Raw genomic sequence first — 17,109 nt, 5'->3', positions numbered from 1 at the left:
AAGTTGTACTTGATATAATTAAACAATAAAGGACTTGGCAAGAAAAAGATTTTGATATCAAAGTTGGGTAAGAAGGGACTCTGTAGCTCATCCCATTCCAACCCCCTGCCACAGACAGGGACACCTTCCACTAGATCAAGCCCTGTCCAACCTGGCCTTGGACACTTCCAGGAATGAGGCAGCCACAGCCTCTCTGGGCAACCTGTGCTAGGGCTCAGCATCCTCCCAGGGAAGGATTTCTTTCCTCTATCCAATATAAACCCACACTCCTTCAGTTCAAGATTTTCAGTTTAAAAGAAGAATTGAGAAAGCCCACCAGCAGGTCTGAGCTCCAGGGTTCCCAGCACCATACAGGTGCTCACAGCTACTTCCACCACAAGGGATGCTGCTCCCAATCCCAGAGCAAGAAGTGATCCTGGGAGACCAACCACCCTTCAAGGGATCACCAGCTTAACAAGATCTTCTGGGCTTTGCCAAGAAGATTTCTTAATCATGGAACTTCTCAGAACATGGAACTTTTCAACAACTTCTTTCATTCTTCTTAATGAGCCATGAGAGACTAATTAGCGAAGGAAAACAAGGAAGAAACTTTTTTCCTTATTAAAGACAAGGTGAACTTCTTTGGCTATTTTGTCAGATCCAGGCCCTGGACAAAAAATCTGGAGGGTCAATGTGTTGGCATGGACTGTGTTAAGAGACCTTGAAGCTCATCCAGTGCCACCCCCTGCCATAGGCAGGAACACTTCCCACTATCCCAAGCTTCAAGCTTCATCCGGCCTAGCCTTGGACATTTCCAGGGTTGGGGAAACCACAGCTTCCCTGGGAAACCTGGGCCAGGGCCTCACCAACCTCCCAGGGAAGAATTTCTTCCCCATATCCAACCTAAATGTTATCAGTGTAAAGCCATTCCCCGTTGTCCTGCCACCCCAGGCCTTTTCCCAGAGCCCCTCTGCAGCTCTCCAGGAGCCCCTTTAGGCTCTCAGAGGGACACTCAGGTCTCTCCTCTACAGACTGAGCTCACGCTTGGGTTAGTGCTGGCCTTGGCAGAGCTGGGTTAACAGCTGGGCTCCATGATCCTAGGAGGGCTTTTCCAACTTAAAGGATTCTGGTATTCTGTAACTGTTTCTAACCCATGTTTGCTCCTGGTCAGCATTCCTGCCTCTCCCTCTGTGCTCAGTTTCACTGTAGTTCCCATAGATGTTTTTCCTGCCTCTGTGGTTTATTTAGAGGGAAAAGCACACAATTACCCCAAAGTAAGCAAAACCAATTTAGCAAGAAAACCAAAATATGAACAAAATGCCAGGAAAGAGAGCAGGGGTTGTAATTCCACCATGATCTATAGGAGATGCCAGATGAGGGCTCTCTGCTCTTGGAGCAAGCTTGGGCCTTGAGTTGGGCCACTGCCCACCCTGTGGTGGCCCACAGGAAACTCCCCTTGGAATGGATGACTTTGGAAGTAGCTCCTTCAGCAGGAGAGTTGCACTGGTAAGAAAACACCATGAGTTTCAGGAACTTCAATGGAAGCCTGAGGGTTTATATACATATACTTCTTTATATATAAATATAAAAATAAAAAAATATATATGCCAAATATATATAATATATATGTATATATATATAATTTATATGTAGAAAGACCTTAATATATATGTATATAAGGAAAGTTTTCAATATAATTTCTTAGTATATTTTTATATAAAATAGACATAACTTTAAATATATATAAATTTGTCCTTAAAATATATAATTGGCTTCTTGGCATCACAGGGAAGCAAAAAGAACTGGTGCAAGAAATGGAGAGTCAGGGTTTGGGAAACAGCTTGGGATTTAAAGAAATGCTGCTAATTGGGAAGAAGGGAGAACACTTTAGAAACTCTTCTGCTTAATTTTATTTTTACATCGTCTGGGATATGTTGCTGTCTAACAACCCAGAGAGTCAGATCCAGGTATCAGAAAGAGTCACAATCAGGTTTATGATAGAAAAGAAAAAAAATGATCTTTTTTTACATCCTAAAAGAAGGAAACGGCCATAGTAGCTGTAATCAGATTAAGGGTCCTTGGTTCTCAAGCTCTACAAGTGATCAAGAAGGGCTTGAAGTCCTGAAATTGGAATATCACCAGGCAGCAAACACAAAAAAGGCAATTCTATTTTTCAGCTGAATGTTTCCTCCCCATCAGTCTCCAGAGCCCGGCCTTCACCTCCTGGTTCCTCAGGCTGTAGATGAAGGGGTTCAGCATGGGCGTCACCATGGTGTAGAAGACAGAGGCCACCTTGTCCGGCTGGCGGGAGCTCCTGGAGCTGCGCCGGGAGTACATGGACAGCAGGGAGCCGTAGGAGAGCAGCACCACGGCCAGGTGGGACGCGCAGGTGGACACGGCCTTGCGCCGGCCCGCAGCCCCGCGCCTGCCCAGGACGGCAGCCAGGATGAAGGCGTAGGAGAGGAGGATGGCCAGCATGGTGGGAGCCAGGTTGACGCCGGCCATGAGGAACATCCCCAGCTCGTTGGGCTCGGGGTCCGTGCAGGACAGAGCGAAGAGCGGCGGCGCCTCGCAGTAGAAGTGGTTGATGGCGTTGGGGCTGCAGAAGCTGAGGCCGAGGGCCAGGCCTGTGTGGAGGGCGGCGTTGGTGAGCCCAGCCAGCCAGGAGGCGGCCACCAGGAGCAGGCAGATCCCCGGGAACATGGAGAGGGAGTAGAGCAGCGGCCGGCAGATGGCCACGTAGCGGTCGTAGGCCATGGCAGCCAGCAGGTAGCACTCGGTGGTGCCAAAGACCACGTAGAAATAGAACTGCATGAGGCACGCAGCATGAGAAATGACCTTGTCCTCATCCAGGAGATCCCGGAGCAGCCTGGGAGTGATGCAGGAGGAATAGCAGAGGTCGAGGAAGGACAGGCTGCTCAGGAAGAAGTACATGGGGGTGTGGAGCTGGGCAAGCAGCCAGATCAACACCAGCAGCCCCAGGTTCCCCAGCAGGGTGATCACATACATCACCAGGAACACCATGAAGAGCACGACCTGGACATTGCCCTGCTCAGAGAATCCCAGCAGGACAAAGTGAGCACCAGGGGTTCCATTTCCTTGGGCTGCCATCCTAATGCAGGTGCTGTGGGAAAGCCGAGATGCAGAGTCAGGACAGCCCTGCTTTTTGCACAAACATGTTATAAATGCCTGCGTTTTTATCAGCAAACACAGCCTGGAGATGCAAGAACTGCAGAATTTACTGTTTGGTTCAAATACATTTCAAAGTAACCAAAGTTCACTACCAAATTTGTTTTTATTGGTTTTAGTCTGGCTTAGCCACTGACTGGGTTTGACAAACCACTGTGCACAGTGGAAGGTTTATTCCACTCCCAAACAAGTTAAGGGGGTTGTTACTAACCACATCCAAAGCATTAAATCCCATTTATCCTGACTTTAGAAACCATTATGAATTTGAAAAACAAACTGAAAACAACAAAAAACAACCCCAAATTCCCTTGGTTTAGAAGGTCCAGAGGAGATAAAGCACTGGTGAGAGACCAGAACATCTTCAAAATTTTCTTCAGGAGAGTCAGAACAAAAATAAAACAAATTTCTTCTCTTCCTTCCCAAGAAACTGAAATTCAGATTCAAGTAAGTGATTCGATGTACTAAAAACCCCTTAAAATATGGTGGTACTTGTGTCATTCTTGTGACAAGTGTGGAGAAAGAAAAGGGTTTTTAAAGTCTGTAAGCCTCAAAAATGCTGTGGTGCCATGATGAACCAGGGGATTAATTAAGATGATACAGTTCAACTAAACAGAAATAAATAGATATAATTTGGGAAATAGTTCAGGTAGTACTGCCAATTGATTGATCTTCAAGGCCAGTTGGACAGGGTTTGGAACAACCAAAGCCAGTGCAAGGTGTCCCTGCCCATAGATCATCACTGGAGGATATATCAGGTCCCTTCCAACCCAAACCATGGATTCTATGATAAATTCCTAGGTTTCTCCCAGTATTAGTGGAGAAGACAGGAATAATTTACCCTCACAAAGAGCATCAAAGCTTGAGCAAAAATCCTGCTGTTTGTAGTCTTCATTCACAGGAACACCAAAGGGTTTGTCACTGCCCAGCCCTGGAGGAAGAAACTTCCCTTGGGAATGGATGACTTTGGAAGCAGCTCCTTAAGGAGGAGACCTGCACTGGTAAATAAACACAATTAGGTAAAATCAGCTCAATTAGTTTCAGGGAGTTAAATGGCAGCTTGAGGATTTATTTCCACTATATAAATACATAATTAAATATATGAACATTTTAAAATATACATAAAGTTAATCTAGAGGTTTATATATACAGTTATAGATATAATTACTAAACATAAATATTTTCCTAATATATAATTTTATATATTTAAATTCTATATATATTCAAATTTATCTCTTGGAATATATAAATAATTTCCTGGGATCACAGGGAATTAAAAAGAACTGGTGTAAGAAATTGAGATACAGGGATTGCGAGACCAGGGTTTGGAGAAGTGTTGCAACTGCTAATTAAAATGAAAAGAAAACTCTGCAGGAATTCTCCTGATGCAATTTATTTTCACCTTTTCTGGTGATAATGGTGAGCTGAATTTAAGACTTTTAGTCTCAAACTGACCCTTTAGTCAATTTGCCCAGAGTGTGCCTCCTAATTCTGCTGATATGAGGAATATTAATCCAAAATTTTAGGAATGAAGGTTCAGATGTATTGGAGTACATGTTTTGCCCTCAGGAAGGACCTTGGCAATTTCCTGGAGTTATTTGTTATTATATTCTGTTATAACCTCCACAGAGAGACTCCTGCTTCTGCAAACACTTGGGAAGGACAATTTTCCCCACTCAGCAAATACTTGTCTCAAAACCACTTAACATGTCACCCTCTCTGATTAATATGATACTCACAGGTCCTTGAGCTGAAGTGCATAAGCTCCATCAATCAGCCTGGCCAAAATCAGGAAGTTTTCATTACCATCCTCTAATGTTGCTGGAATATTTAAGTTTTACCCCATCCTCATGTGACCAATTACCACAGGGTCTCTGAGGCACCTGAGGCATAGAATGAGCCTTCCCCAAAGGCCCTGGGACCCATCCTGAGGTTTCTCCCTGGAGTTTTAGGGATGGGATGCCCACAGCCCATCAGAATTGATGCCTGCAGAGCCTGAGTGAGGCCGTTTGTGAACACAACACTGTCAAGAGGAAAACCAAAACAAGGATTTTTGCTAAGGGCTTGAATTTGAAAGATTTTAAATTTTTTCTCTAATTCTATATTTCTCTTCTCCCCTCACCTTCCCAAAGAAGCTTTTCTTCCCCTGTTGCTCCAGCTCTCAGTCAGAGCTTCCTTACAGGAAATTGCAGGAAGGCACCTGAGTGGCTGTTAATGCTTTTCTCCAGCTGCTGGTGGATGTCCTTGCACCCAGGAACTATCAATGGGTCATCTCCTTCTTGGTGGCCACCACAACCTCCACAGCTGCTCTCCTATCTCAGTGTCTGGGCCAATTACTCCCCATGGGCAATGCTCAGCATTTTCCCTTTTCCAAGGTTATCTGGTTTTCATCTGCCCATTTTTGACCAGGAAAGCTAATTTTCAAAATCCATTTGCAATGTGTGCTTCATAATGGGTTCAGGAGACTCAGTAAACCAGCTAGAGAATCCTGGAATGGCAAGTGTTGGAAGGGACCTCAATTGAATGGTTTCTCAAACTATTACTCAAATATTTTTGTATTGCCAAACAATAGTTGTAAGGCCCTGGATCAAAAATGTGTTGCTCTGGGGCTTATGTTTTAAATGCTTTAATGTTTTATTGAATTAGTAATTATGGGGGGCTTATGCTTTAAATAAAACATTAGAAATAATTTTAAGTCCTATTTAAAGAAAAATGTACAATCTTGTCTGCACCTAAATTAAACAACGTCCTAAGGGTGGCAGGGAGGAGCTGAAGAGTGGAAGAATAGGAGCTACATAAAGAGTAACCAGTTCATGGTCCTGACCAGAGTAATGGAATTGGTTAGGTTGGAAAAATCCTCTAGGATCATCAAGTCCACCCATTCCCACAGCAGTGCCAAGGTCACCACTAATCCATGCCCCCAAGTGCCATATCCACTAGGATACCCTTCCAGGGATGGGGACTCTACCACTGCCCTGGGCAGCCTGATTCAGGGCTGGACAGCCCTTTCCATGGAAGAATTTTCCCTCTATCCAACTGAAATCTCCCCTGGTGCAACATGAGGATATCTCCACATCTGTGGGCATGTGAGTTGAAGACCTTTGGGGTCCCTGCAATGGGAGCTCAGCACAGCTGATAAAAGAGAAACAGGAGCATGAACAGCTCAGGGGGATTGATCCAGGCAGCCAGACTAAATAACAACCAGGGAATTATCAGCAAGACTTGGGAACAAAGGATTCAGCTGAGTGATCCTGAGTGCCTGTGAGTTTTGTGTCATCAATAAATCAGCAAACTACATTTATCCTGCCTTGATTTAACCCAACTGAGCAGCTTCTCCTCCAGCCCAAGTTGTTCTGTGTCTCTAGGAGAGTCCCATCAGTCTGGATTTTACCATGGATATGGCACAGGGTGAGATAATGCACTGATTGGAAGGTTTGGGGTTTTTTCACATATGCAATGCTCATGCACCCAAACATTAACACCAAATATGTCACAGTATTCTGGAATGGTTTGGGTTGGAAGTACCCTCAAAGCTCATTCAGTTCCAATCTCCTGCTGTGGGCAGGGACAGGTTCCACTAGTCAAGGTTGCTCCAAGCCTCATCCAAACACCAAATCTGGAATGAAATTATTTTCAGCTGATATTGAATCAGCCAGCACATCATCTAAATAAAAGTGCAGAAGGCCCCAAAAATGCCTCTCTGATATATTTCACAAAAATTCCAGGGTACCATCCACATTTCCATTGTATTTGGCCACAAAGTTAAAACTCATTTTATTTTCCTGAGTCTCTTCCAAGCCTCCTTTACCTCCTGGTTCCTCAGGCTGTAGATAAATGGGTTCAGCATGGGGGTCACCACAGTGTAGAGCACAGCAGCCCATTTATCTACTCCCCTGGAGGAGTCTGACCTGGGGATTAAGTACATGAAAATCAAGGCCCCATAGAAGGTGCTGACAGTGGTGAGGTGGGAGGCACAGGTGGCAAAGGCTTTGCGCTTGCCCTCGGCCGAGCTGATGCTCAGGATGGTGGAGATGATGGCCATGTAGGACAGCAGGACCACCAGGATGGTAGGAACGCCGAGCACAGAGGAAGCAGTCCTCAGGATGACAAGGCTGACAGTGGTGTCAGAGGTGGAGTGCAAGATCAGCAGGGAGATGTCACAGAAGAACAGATGGATGGTGCTGGAGCTGCAGAAGAACAATCTGGACATGCCGATGGCTTGTCCCACACCGTTGACCAGCCCCAGGAGGTAGGACCCTGTCACCAGCCGGGAGCAGCGCTCTGGGGACATGACAAGGGGGTAGAGCAGGGGGTGACAAACAGCCACATATCGGTCATAGGCCATCGTGGCCAGCAGGAAGCACTCAGTGATCAGAAACAGGTCAGTAGTGAACACCTGAGCCATGCACCAGGCATAGGCCATTCCCTTCTTCCCCAACAAAACCCCAGCCAGCATCCTGGGGGTGATAATGGTGGAAGTGCAGAGGTTCACAAAAGCCAGGTTACCTAGGAAATAATACATGGGGGAGTGGAGCAGGGGACTGGCTCTGATCAAAGTGATCATCCCCAAGTTCCCCAGGATGGTGACAAGGTAGGTGAGCAGGAATAGCAGGAACAGGGTGACCTGAGTTGCAGGGTCCTCAGTGAATCCTGCCAAGCTGAACTCAGTTGTTTGGGTGCAATTGCTTCCTGGCATTCCTTCAAAGTGTGTTGCCTGTGTGAACTCCTTGCTAGCGGTTTCTTCCGGCTGGAAAACCATCTTTGCAGTGGGATCTGCTTGGAGACAATCCTACAAGATCCAAACCAAGAGTTTAGGCACAGATTGATTAGACAGTGCTGGGTAGAAGTCATGGCATGGGTAGGGAGAAGCTGCAGGTAACACAGACCTGAGGAGCTTTACCTTGGTGCTGCCTTTAATCCCCTGTGTGTGCTCAGTCTGGGATGTTGAAATCATCCAGCACAACCTGAAATATGGAGAAACCAAATAAAAGCTTTAAAAGACAGCACAAAATTATTCATCCTTGTGTTGGCATCTGCCAACCACCTGCTTTGTCTGTCTCCTCCATAGAGTCCTGGAAGGGTTTGGGTTGGAAGGGACTTTGAAGACCATCTCATTGAACCCCATGCCATGGGCAGGGACACCTTCCACAAGACCAGAATGATCCAAGCCCCATCCAGTGTAGTCTTGAACACTTCCAGATAAGGAACATCCAAAACTTCCTGACTACAGTCTCCCCTTCCTTCTGATGCAATGGTTTGGCTCTAAAAGATTTTCCCAGCTCTTTACCCTGTTCCTGCAATTCTCAAACAAAAACATGTAATACCCAAAGCTGAGTCATCTCCTCCTGAAACTATTTCTATTGGGAAAACAAAAATAAAAGTCACCTTCTGCACGTGCCTTATATCAGCAAAAGCAAGATCCATAAGTGTTCCTTACAGGAAGACTTCCAGTCCTCATCCAGGAGCCCTTTGTGGTGAAGTACCCAGAGCAAGCGTTCCAACAGGGTGTCCTCACCACACACCTGCTGCAGATCATCTGGATTTGTTGCTAAACCCAGACTATGATAGGGAACTAGAGCCCAGGAGCCTCCAGGCAGGTGCTGAGATTAAGGCTGAAGCTGCTTCTTCTTTGCATGAGAAAACAACAAACAGAAGATGGGTGGCTCAGCATGCACTGTCCTCACTGCTGGTTCTCCAGGATGATCCTCCACTACATCTCCACACTCCCTGCTTCCTTCCTGATGCTCTTCAAGGTGGATATTAAGGTGCCCTGCAGGTGGATTTATAAAGGTACCACCATAAGCAAAGACCTTTTTCCACGTAGTTTGGGGATTTAGAGGTTCTTGGAGACTCAGGAGAGTGTCAAAGCCCAAAGCAGGTTGTTATATCTTTCTGAACTTCTGAGTTTGGAAGCAATTACACAGAGGAGATGATCTCACCTTGAGTAAGCCACATGGCTTTGGAGACTGCCTAGAGCAACCACAGTGCAAAGCCTCACCTGTTGTGTCCAATTTTTGAGCATTTCAGAGGTTTTCAGCTCTACAAGTGCCATGTTTGGCCTTATGACACCAAGGAGCTGACAGGGACCTCACTGGTGGGCCACAATCCCATGGGAGCCAGTGCCCATCAGCAGTTCCAGTCACCAGAGATGATGAACCACCTTTCTACTCGTTCTAAATTCCTTAGATTGAAACCACAGCTTACCTGTCCCATCTCAGGAAGTGTTCAAGGTTAGGTTGGAGCAATCCAGTCTAGGGGAAGGGGCCCCTGCTCATGGCAGGGGGGTGGAACAAGATGAGCTTTAAGGTCCTTTCCAGCCCAAACCATTCCAGGATTCCATCCTGGAAGACTGGTTGCAAGAATCCAGGAGAATCACAATATATGCTAAGTTGGAAGGGATCCACAAGGATCATCAAGTCCAGCACTCAGCCCTGTACAAACTCATCCCCAAGGGTCACATGATGTGCCCAAGAGCATTGATTAAACACCTCTTGAACTGTGTCTGACTGGTGCTGTGACCACTGCTCTGGGGATCCAGTTCCAGTGCCCAACCACTGTCTGGGAGAAGCTTTTTCTTACATCCAGCCTAAACCTCTCCTGACACAGCTTCAGGCCCTATCACAGGGAAGATCAGTGCCTGCCCTCCCTCTTCCCCTCATGAGGCAGTTATAGCTGCCATGAGGTCTGACCTCAGTCTCCTCCAGGCTCAACAGACCAAGTACCCTTAACTGCTCCTCATATGGCTTCTCCTCAAGGCTCTTCCCCATCTTCATTGCCTTCTTTTGGACACTCTCTAAAAGTTTAATGTCTGTGTTGTATTTTGGTGCCCAGAACTGCCCCCAGGACTCAAGGTCAGGCCACTCCAGTGGGTTACCTTGTCATAAAAGGAAATGAGGTTTGACAAGCAGGACTTACAAAGCCATGCTGGCTGTGACTGATGACCATCATCCTCCAAGTGTTTTTCAATAGCTCCCAGAATCTCCTTCTCCATAACTTTTCCAGGCACTCAAGTGAGCCTGACAAACCTGTAGTTTCCAGGTCCTTTTCCCTGCCCTTCTTGAGAATTGGGACAACTTCCAATCAGCTGGAACCTCTCTGGATTTCCAAGACTCAAAATTGAGAGAGGTTTTTCAATTACATCAGTACCTCTCTGAAGATTCTTGGATGAATCCCATTAGGCCCCATGGATTTGCAGGGATCCAACTGGAGCAGCAGTTTCCACACAATTTTGAGCCTGTCTTGTTACCAGAGGTTCTACCCACTGACCCTTCAGCACAAGGCAAAGATCTCACTTCTGTGCTAGATCCAAACACAGAACAGGACCAGCTGCCTTTTATTGATGAGGAAAGAAAATGCCCAGTTAACAGGAATGCACAGCGCACAAAAATCAACAAAGACCATACCTTTGGAATTGGGAACTGGCATTCCCCTGAGCAGGAATAGGTATTGCAATGACCCAGGCTCCAAGTCTGGTGCCCAGCAGAAGCAAAGGTCTGAGCTGAAAGATGTCTCTGGATCTCAGGTTTCCTGTGCCTGTGATGGGAACAGCCACTGGACTCGGAACAATTCCACCTGGCATGCAGCAGACCCTCAATGGAATAATAAACCAACACTGATGTTTTCAGTCTTAATGACACCAACTTCAAAACTTCCATCTCCTGGCCTTTGGGGCTCCCTAGAAAAATAAATTCTTTAGATGAGAATGGGTAGTTAAACATGTCCTCAAGCAGACACACAGGCTGGTTCCACAGACTTAGAGCTCTGTCAGACACTGATCATCCCTCAAGTTTCCCTCTAGGATAACCAGTTACACTGGGTATATTTACAGTCCACCTTGGACACCTCACCAATTTCCAAGGCACAGTCAGAAGGCATTTACTCAGCTGAAGGGAGGCAGGTGCTACAAGAGGTTCCTGCAGCTGTTAAGTTCAGCAAGTCAGACCAAACCACAGGTGTCCAAACCTGGGGATGGGCTCCTGCCACAGCCTGGGCTGGGAAACACATGGGAAATCCTTTAACCTCTGCAGGGAGCAAGGGAAAATTGTTTTAACATTTCCAGGTTGGGCAGCAGTTACATCTGTGCTGCAGTGAGAAAAATAGAGATGGAAATGTGAAGCTGTAAAGCCAGGCTGTATAGAAAAAAATCAAATATAGTCTGGCTAAGGTATGGTCTGCAGCCTCCCCCTGGTTGAAACATCCCTTGACCATGGCATGTCAAAGCCCTTTCCAGAGGCTAGAAAGAATTTCTAGTTTACAGGACTTTGCCAAGAGATTCTCCTTTTGTTTTTTGTTGTTCAAAGCAATGCCATGGATGAGGAACAACCCCATTGCTCCCACTCTCCAAACACTGAGGGAAATCTCCTACCCAAGCAAGTGAAAACACACCCAGTACTGATCTTTCAAAGATTCGGATAGTTTAATGTTATGGGTGACATTCTGTGCTTCCAGCCTGTGATATCCCAACAGCCAATGCCATTCCAAGAAGTCCAGGAAAAGCCTGGATTCTCCCTGTGCTGTCCCACCCCAACAATCTAAGCAGTCTTCTCCTCTTCTAAACAAGCTTTTGTTATGAATATTCCAACTAATCCATTAAACAAGCAGGAACCAGTCCCACTAGAAAGACTTCTCCCTTCTCCCTGACACATCAGATCCATTGCTTCATGGAGTGATGAAGAAAACAATGCATGCTTTTCTCAGTGAAACAGGGCAAAACCAGTGAAAAGGCTGAATAATTTCTCAGATCTTTCAGTGCACAATCACCTTAAAAACAGGTACTACTGGCCAGCATGGACATCCAGGGATCCACTGGCTTCTGCCATGAAAAACCTGACTGCTTCACCTTGGTTTCCATCACAGCTTGGGAATATTGTGTCAAGTTCACCCCTTATGCAACACCAACACTCGACCCCCAGGTGTGGACAGGGCTGAAATCACTGCTCCCTGGGCTAGAAATTATCCTTTAAACTGACAAACCTACCAGGAAGGCTCAGCTTTGCAATATCTACAAATTGCACCTTTTCTTCAGGAAAATTTCCTTTCACCTCAGTTGAATTTTGCTTTAGCTCAGAGGGCAGACTGCTGAAACCTGCCTGGAGGATACACTATTATTTAATACACTAGTGATCAGATCAAACTTTAGACAAGAAAAGCTTGATTAAAAGTGTTTGCTTTGGCACCTTTCCACACCCAGGAAATCCGGTATCTTGGGGGCTGGAGGCTGTCATTGGCTGTGTGGAGATGATCCATCCCTGTGGCTGCATCAAATTATCTTTGTCACATGTTCTACCTGAGATTTATCTGTAAAACACACTTTCCTATTCAGATTCACTTCTAAGCTGTTAAGAAGACACTTCCTTGATTTTGAACATGCCTAGAGCTCAAATGGCCATGTGGAATAAAAAACACAAACAAAATGGACAAAAGCACCAAATCTTCTCCATAGAGAATGAAAATGCAAACACCATAAAGTTTCAGAAATCCTGAGGGTACCATCACAAATATCCTTTCACCAACGCTTCCCTGAGCAGGAAATTCCTACATTTCCCAACACTGACTTCCACACAAGCTTTAATAAGTTATTAAAATACCTTTTAATTGTTATTGACAGTAAATATATCCTGGGACACCTTTTTCACTGCACATCATGATACCAACTCTCTCACCTACTTCTAAAACAGACTGAAAAAATTCACTACATTTTCTAAGTACTCCACAAGCAATGAAGGAGCTAAATGCAGCAGCCTCTATGGATTTTAATCTACCACAGCTGAAGTAATTTCTAACAAATCTTTAACAGTGGGAATTAGTTAGTTGTAGAGGAGACTGTCTAGTAGAAAGATGCCAGGGGCTACCTGATTGCTTTAAGGTTAGGAAAGATTCAGCTAGACAAAACAATTCACATTTCTCAAAAGCTGCCTCTACTTTCCACACCTGCTCTTAGGAACTTCATGGTGACATCCATGCAAATTTTACCATTGAACTTGTTACATAAATCAGCCAAGAAGGTAAACCACAAAGAATTGATTTTTTTTCCCACCATTCTTTTCCAAATGAAAGGCTAATGAACAAATTCAGCATTGCACCCAGTGCAGATTCAACCACACCACAGTGTTCAGACACCTTTACCTGTAAAGGTTTCAGTATGTAACCTCCACTTCTCAGGAGGCTGAAATATCAAAGCCACAGCCACAATCCTACCCCAGGCAGAGCTCCTGGAAAGGGAACAGAGCATTCCAGCTCCTGTCCCAAACACTGAACCCAGCCAGAGCCACACACAAGAGACCAAAGTCTGGAGAAATTAAGCAGGAAAACATCTGTGCCTCCCATTCCCAACACACACTAAATCCTCCCTGAGAGTATACGCCTGACTGTTACCTATATAAACTCATAGACCTAACAAAGTTTTGTTTTGTAGAGAAGCTTCCCAAGGTAATTCTCTCACCCATCAGAAGCAAAACCCTCTATCGAGTCTATAGGAAGCCATAACCAAGGCTGGAAATAAACACAGAATGTGCAAAAAAAGCACTAATGCAGCACCAAAGAGATCAGAAAAAAATCACCAGTTAGAGCAACCTTTGCATCCTAACCCTGTACGGGGGAGCCACTGGGATCCTGAAGCAAACCCGGAGAGACCCAGCCCCTCGCTCAAATATGGCTTCACCTGGAACCACCCAGCACCTACACCCCAGCACACCATACCAGACTCAAACATTACTAGAAGTATGACACCCTAAAACCAGGTATAAGTCAAAATAGCTCCCCACCGTAAAAAAACCCCAGTAAACATAACAGCTGCACACGCACACTAACCACCCACAGAGCTCGAAAGCTCCCGCTTGCGGCGCCGCTCCTTATGAACCCCCGCCCGGCTCACGATTGGCGGGCGCGCTGAGGCGCCGGCAGCGCTGATTGGACAGCGGTGGCCGAGCCTCGGCCTGCTGGGCGCGAGGCCTCGGGAACGCCGTGGGGTCCGCGGGCCGCCCTCCTTCCCTGTTCTGCGGCCGAACCCAGGGATCGATGGGGAGGTCTGAAATGAGTTCTGGTGAGTTCCCTAGCGTTCCTCATCTAATGCCGTGCTGTCACCTCATTCCGGTTTACATCGGGACCGACCCGGGGGTCTCGCACGGACACGGCCCGGGCTCCCTGCGGCAGCGCCCCCTGGCGGCGGTTGGGGCGTTCTGCAGCCCCGCTGCGACTCGCGGAGCCGCAAGAATTAATGAAGGGCTCATGAGGAGAAAAACACTCTTAAGGGCAAAACAGGTTCAGATTTAAAGATATGAGGTTAATTGATTGTTAACAGAGTTAGAGAATGATAGCGAGAAGTAACATAAGGTTTAAAACACGTTTTCTTTGCCCCAGTACCCCCCTCTATCCTACCGACAGTGCAGGGATTTTGGCCAGTTCGTTATTTCTTCTGTTCGCTCGGGGAGAAGAGTATTTTCTTTGCTATGCTGTGGGGTCCCTCCCGTGGGTCAAGAGTCTTCCCAAATCTGTTGTGTCATGGGTTACTCATCTGCAGGGCGGAGTTTTTTAAGGATAGGTCGCTTTAGTTTGGATGCCAGGGCTCTCTTTATCTCTGGAAGCAGGGCCCTCTCTTTCTCTATTCGGTATCCCACTGATCATAGCTGCCTCTGGCTTCCACCCCCTCTGCCATGAGCTCTGCCCTCTCCCGTGGGCCGTGAGTGTGTTTCTGCATCCCCTGTGGACTTAATGCATTAGAGGAACACAGTTTCTTCATCATAGTCCTTGCTAAGGCTTGCAGAGGAATTTCAGCTGTGACTCTTGGAGCATTTCTTCCCCCTTTTTTCCCATTGACCTTGGAGCTGCCATATCGTTTTCCCTGACGTTCTCACTTCCTGCTCTTCTCTGACCAGAAGAAAAACCGCTGCTCCTACATGCCATTACCGAAAAGTTTCACCAATTCAAGATTCCTGCAGGATCCCACAACACCAAGAGGTTGATCTTGTCTGGGTTCCATGCTGGGGAGTCACTCACCTGTTTTTGCTGCCAGCCATGCGCCCCTGTGGCCAGCATGCAGGCAGTGCTGGCTGCTGTGGCACTGGTGCTGTTTGACACCTCTCCTTATGCGTTGTGCTGGGAGGAGAAGCTGCCACTGCCACCCCTGCCCTCTGCCCATGGCATGGCTGGCTGGGGGTGGCCAGGCAGGCAGGGCTTGCTGTGATCCACACAGAGATGGTGATGGCCACAGTGGCACATTGCCATGCACTGTGCTGGGATGGCCCCTGGTGGTGGCACCTTGCAAACCCTGGAAAAAACTGTGTGTGTGCTGCCTGGGTTTTCTTTTTAAATATGTTGTCACAGAAGTGTTATCAGCCTCTCTAACTGGGTCAGCAGCATGTCCATCTTCAGAGCCATCAGCAATTGGCCCTGTTGGACACGGTGGAAGCTTGCAGCAGCTTCTCACAGAAGCCAGCTCTGTGGGCTGCTACCAACGAGCCAGGCTGTGCCAAATCAACACAGCAATCTTTGGTAGGGTGATGAGGTGCATTGATGAGCTTCTCCTTTTGTAACTTCTTGTTTTGAGCCCTAGTAAATGACACAATTCCTGAAGTTGGTGCCTGTGACCCAAAGCATTGGCAAAACAATCCCCCCTAGGAATCTATGAAGAAGAACCTGAGTAACTCCTTTGTGGGGGGGTAACAACCACCTGTAAAAAACCCAAAAACTAGCTGATGTTTATATTTTTACTTTATTCTTCTTTGGGGAAAAAAAGACCTGATGCTGTTCTCATCCCTGGCAGTTTCATGGCAGACATGGATATCTGCTCTGGGAGCCAGGACAGCTGCATTTCAGGGATGTGATCAGTAATGGATCCCATTGGTTGATGCTGTGTTCTGCCTACCTAGACTGGCAAATGCTGCTGCTGTTGGGGTTTGAATATTCTCATGGAGATTCTGGGACATGAAACAATTTTTGCCCTTACAGTCCCTTGGAAGCTCTGATTTGCACTGGATTGCAGAGAGAGAAAATGCCAGGGAAACCACAAAGTCTCCACTTACTCCTTTTCTGCCAGGTACCCTGGAGTGAGTGCAGTGACCCTGAGGATGGAGAAGGGCTTGGGATGAGGTGAAGAGACTTAGGGAAACTGACAGTTGTGTGGAAAAGTTTGTCTAATACTTGGTGATTTTGTTCATATGGTGTGTTTCGGGGTTTTTTTTAATGAATATTTGAGTTCTGGGGTCCTGCATTCAAAGGCAATTAAATATTTTCAGTATGTGATTTAATTTCTCCTACTGTTTTTCTGTTTAGCTTTGTGGTTTTTGGTTTCATCCTCTGCACATAAGGGCACAGGAACCTGTCCTTCTCATGCCGACCTTGGAGCCATTAGACCACGCCACATGTAGAGCACAGTGAGAGCTTTGGAGTGGTCATGGCCATTCCTGATCATGGCTGTGTTCCTGAGGAGCTGTCTTGTCTTACTGTCTTTGCCACAAAGCCAGGGTGGTTCTGAAGGTGTCCCACCCTGGCTGTGGCATCCTGAGCATGTGGGTGCTGCCGTGGGAGGGCTCTGCCAGGGGACGTGATCATGGGCTTTCACCCTGACTGCTGACCTCTGACTGTGATATTTGACCCTGACTACTTTTGCTTTGCCCTTGAGGTCTGACCCTGAATTTTGACTTTCAAACCTGGTGTTGTCAGTAACAGGCAGCCAGTGCAGTTCTGTGTTCAGGTCTAGTACAGAAATGACATCTTTGTCTTGTGGTGATCAGGCAGTGATTGGAAGATGTGGTAAAGAGACTAGAATGCAAAGAGTTAAAAAATAAGACAAGGGCTTAGTTTTGTGTCCAGAATCTCATCTGCAGATTTCCTGAACATGGCAATCCCATGCACAGCCACAAGTACACACCCAGCACAGACTTGCCCTGGCCAAAAGAGCTGCTTGGAGCGCCAGAACACGGCATTTGGGCATCTTTCCTGTCCAAC

At 46.6% G+C, this 17,109-nt stretch overlaps 2 protein-coding genes across 2 annotated transcripts; both read right to left on the bottom strand.

The window, feature by feature from the left end:
• Positions 1–1,871: 1,871 nt before the first annotated feature.
• LOC306803422 (olfactory receptor 5AR1-like) lies at positions 1,872–3,240 on the bottom strand. The gene has a single exon (XM_079308824.1). It carries the CDS (start codon positions 3,088–3,090, stop codon positions 2,146–2,148), a length of 945 nt encoding a protein of 314 aa, XP_079164950.1. The 5' UTR covers positions 3,091–3,240; the 3' UTR covers positions 1,872–2,145.
• Positions 3,241–6,934: 3,694 nt separating this feature from the next.
• On the bottom strand, positions 6,935–7,861 carry LOC306803427 (olfactory receptor 5J3-like; the record flags this gene model as incomplete). The annotated part of the gene is made up of 1 exon (XM_079308830.1): positions 6,935–7,861. The coding sequence occupies one exon, from the start codon at positions 7,859–7,861 to the stop codon at positions 6,935–6,937; it is 927 nt and encodes a 308-aa protein (XP_079164956.1).
• Positions 7,862–17,109: the final 9,248 nt, after the last annotated feature.

This window comes from Erithacus rubecula (assembly GCF_903797595.1).
Source record: "Erithacus rubecula genome assembly, chromosome: 6".
In the NCBI taxonomy this organism is placed as follows: domain Eukaryota; kingdom Metazoa; phylum Chordata; class Aves; order Passeriformes; family Muscicapidae; genus Erithacus; species Erithacus rubecula.
This window is presented reverse-complemented; position numbering and strand designations above follow the sequence as displayed.

Excerpts from the sequence above, each read along its gene's own strand:
- LOC306803422 (XM_079308824.1), bottom strand. The coding sequence starts at position 3,090 with ATGGCAGCCCAAGGAAATGGAACCCCTGGTGCTCACTTTGTCCTGCTG.